General features: G+C 37.9%; 1 protein-coding gene across 1 annotated transcript; it reads right to left on the reverse strand.

Moving 5' to 3' along the window:
* Window positions 1–2,133: 2,133 nt before the first annotated feature.
* LOC127088869 (uncharacterized mitochondrial protein AtMg00810-like) lies at window positions 2,134–3,543 on the reverse strand. Its single transcript, XM_051029335.1, has 2 exons — window positions 3,028–3,543; window positions 2,134–2,424 (listed from the first exon to the last, which is right to left on the reverse strand). The coding sequence occupies exons 1-2, from the start codon at window positions 3,541–3,543 to the stop codon at window positions 2,134–2,136; spliced, it is 807 nt and encodes a 268-aa protein (XP_050885292.1).
* Between the last annotated feature and the right edge of the window lie 249 nt (window positions 3,544–3,792).

Raw genomic sequence — 3,792 nt, forward strand, 5'->3', positions numbered from 1 at the left:
ATATTTGCTGGAATCTTCTTCTCAGATGCTTGCTTTCTGGCAGTAGAAATGATGTCCTGAACATTGTGTTCGACATCATGGTCAAACTCACTAGACTCAGAAGGAAATTCCTTCCTCTTCAGGGATTTCTTCTTAGACACAGGAGTAACAACCTTGCTCTATCTTTTTGTAGGGCAAACACTAGCTCTTTTCCTGATAGATTTGGAGGGTGTGCTGGAGGATTCAATAGCTTAACCTTTTCTGTTCTTCAATATTTTAGATATACCTGGTGTAGGAGAATTGCCATCCAAGGAGCAGTGGAATTTAAAAATTTCTCCATTTAGTGATCCTTACGAATGGGCATGATCAGTGATAGAATCGTTACCTCTTGTGGCGATTCAAACCTTTGGTGCAGATCTCTGATAATGATCAAAACCTTTGATACAGATCCACGGGGCGATCACGAACGTTGAACGATGACAACGTCTCTACTCAGTCCACACGAACGGATTCCTTCAATCGCAGTGCTAGCTGTTATGAATGAAGGCCTTGAGTGAGAGAAAGAGGGAAACAAAATTCTAAGTCTCTACTTGAATTTCTGTCTGAGTGGATTGGAGTGACAATGCTTCTACCCAAGGGGTTCTATTTATAGAACCACTTGTGTGGGCTTCAAGCTAAAAAGCCCACTTAAGTGTATTTTGGCCCATATCTTATAATATGCCCAAAATCACTTAAGTATTTGGTATCTTACCATATTTCGTCTCCCACTTAAGTGCACCGTACCTTACGGTGTTCCTTAGTTACTCTATCTCTCATCAATCCGTCCTTTGTGTGTGACCCTATAGGTTTTTGCGGCGTTGGCAATTATATTAAATCACGCATTTAACATAATAAACAGTGAGCGGTATCTAGCAACACATCACTGCTACCCAAGTCACGAAAATGTCATGTGATCTGACAAAACCTCCTGTGATAATAATTATGTGTATAATTACCCCTTTGCCCTTATGTCTATATTGAACACAAGGTATAGACCTGTCATCCTTGTCCAGTTCAATATTGGGCCCATAGACATTTATCCTGTTACGCAGGATGGGCAAATTCCATCTAGGACACTCATGTCCCTCAGCATGCTTTGTGGAGTACCCATCAACTGTCTTTATGATTATCCAGTTACGGACAACGTTGGATCAACAACAAAGCACTCGACTCTACATCTAGGATCCACAGTGGTTTCAGGTCGAAGAGTGGTATACACTATTATCACCATGAGAATAACTTATGACACTTTGCATAACTTTCTATATAGTATTCTCATAGCGGGTCAATCCGGTATAAATATTACTCCTAATATTCATACCTATGTTTAAGACTTGATAACTCTTTATCCATGATCCATGAGATGTGATCATCAGTCTACAAACATAATAGTCTTAATGCTTTAATGTTATCCCACTTCACATTAAAGCTCGACTACGGATACTTTAAGAACAATGCCCTTATGTTTAATGTGTTCTCATGATTAAGTCACACTTAATACATTAAACGGACTATCTATTCTAGGGACTTTATTAATCAACCATAATAAAGAAAATGCCTTTTATTATTAATAAATAATTCTATACAAGTACCAAAAGTATTGGCCTCTAGGGCTTACACCAACACCTGGATCCAGTCTTTGACTGATGGGAACATCATCAGAGTCCAGATCCTCAATATATACTATGTCTGTGGGTTGATCCTTTTTCTCAACAGATTTTTCATCTTTGTCAGCCAAATCACCCGTCATCCCCTCAGACCTTTCTTTGTCTTTCGATTTTTCAGGAGACAAAGTAGATACACTCATATCAGAGTTATCCATGGAGGTCTCAGTAGTGTTATTAGGTTGGGTCAAGGATGTGGAGACATTCGGCACGACATTAGTCTTGGGTCAATACCCAACACTTGAGAGATCAACACACGGATATTCTTGTCTACATCGTCTCTGTCTACAATGATCATGCTGAATTTACTCAAAGTAGTTACAGATCTAGGTCTATTACTGGTTTTAGAGGCTTTAACATCTTGCATAACATTTGTCATAACATGGCAATCATTAGAAATACCAACATTAGGTTCAACACTAATGGGATCAAGATACAGACTAGTCATAGACTAGGGTTTCTTTACTGCAGTAGAGGGTCTAAGAGTTTTTACATTTCTAGCAGTCATGGAAGGAAAGGAAGAGGTACTTACTTTAGAGGGCTTTCCTTTCCTATAAGCAGAAGTTCTAGCCTTTCTCATAGGAGTTGCATGGACAAGAACTATCGAGAGGGGAATGACATCAGTAATGACATCAGAGAGATCTATCTCAGCACCAATATTTTTAGGGTTTGAGTTCTCTTTGGAGTGCTTGCTCGGAGTAGAGACAGAAGGTTGAGACATTTTGGAGGTTTTAGGTATGGACTGCAAAGAGAAGATAAAGAGATGAGAGTGACTGAGAGTAAGGTTGAGAAAGAGAATAAAAGAGGTAGCGTGAATGATGTTGGTAGAATGGCTAGGGTGCAACGTTGGAAAAATAAGGAAAAGTTATAATGATAGTCCTTGAGTTTTGTGCACCATTAAGTGGAGGGAAGAGAAAATTTGATTTCCATATCTCCATTTTAGTAATTGCTATAATTCTTCGAGAATGCAAATGCCCAATTTGCCCCTTAATTTTTCAAACTGATTTACATCTAAGCTTTAGTAAAAATATCTGTGAGTTGCTTCTCCGTGGTTACATGCTTAAGAGTAACAATTTTGTCTTCAACAAGATCCCTAATAAAGTGATTCTGGATATTTATATGCTTAGTTCTACTATGTTGAATAGGGTTCTTGGAAATGTTAATAGCACCTAGGTTATTATAGTACAATGTCATGACATCCTGTTGGACATTGTATTCTTCTAACATTTGTTTCATCCAAATTAGTTGAGAGCAACTACTTCCTACTGCAATATATTCAACCTCAGGCGTAGATAAGGACACACTATTTTTGCTTCTTGCCGAACCAAGATATAAGATTATTTACCAAGAAGAAACATCCTTCAGAAGTGATCTTTCTGTCATCATCACTGCTTGGCCAATATGTATCATAGTATCTTGTAAGCAAGGAGTTTGCATTATGAGAATACAACATTCCATAGTCACTAGTTCCATTGATATACTTCAGGATCCTTTTCACTTGAGTAATATGACTCATTTTGGATTCATACTGATATCTAACACATACTCCTACAGCAAATGTAATGTCAGGTCGGCTAGCTGTAAGATACAACAAACTACCAAGCATACTCTTGTATAGACTTTGATCCATATTTACACCTTTTTCATCTTTAGTCAAGTTTAAGTGAGTTGGTATAGGTGTCCTTTTATGACTAGCCATTTCCATTCCAAACTTCTTTACTATACTCTTGGCATACTTGCTTTGAGAGGTGGAGATAGTGTCATCCATTTGTTTGACTTGGAGCCCAAGAAAGTACGTCAATTCACCAACAAGACTCATTTCAAATTTAGATTGCATTTGCCTGAAAAAATGTTGCACCATTTAGTTCGACATCCCTCCAAACACAATGTCATCAACATATATTTGAGTTATCATGAGTTTACCATGCTCTTCTTTAACAAATAGTGTCTTGTTTGTTCCTCATTTCTTGTATCCATTATTAACAAGGTACTCAGTGAGCCTTTCGTACCAGGCCCTAGGTATTTTCTTTAATTCATAGAGAGTTTTCCTTAGTTTGTAAACATGATCTGGAAAGGTGCGATTTATGAACCCCTTGGGTTGTTCAACATA

The sequence above is a fragment of the Lathyrus oleraceus genome, chromosome 1 (genome assembly GCF_024323335.1).
Source record: "Lathyrus oleraceus cultivar Zhongwan6 chromosome 1, CAAS_Psat_ZW6_1.0, whole genome shotgun sequence".
In the NCBI taxonomy this organism is placed as follows: Eukaryota; Viridiplantae; Streptophyta; class Magnoliopsida; order Fabales; family Fabaceae; genus Lathyrus; species Lathyrus oleraceus.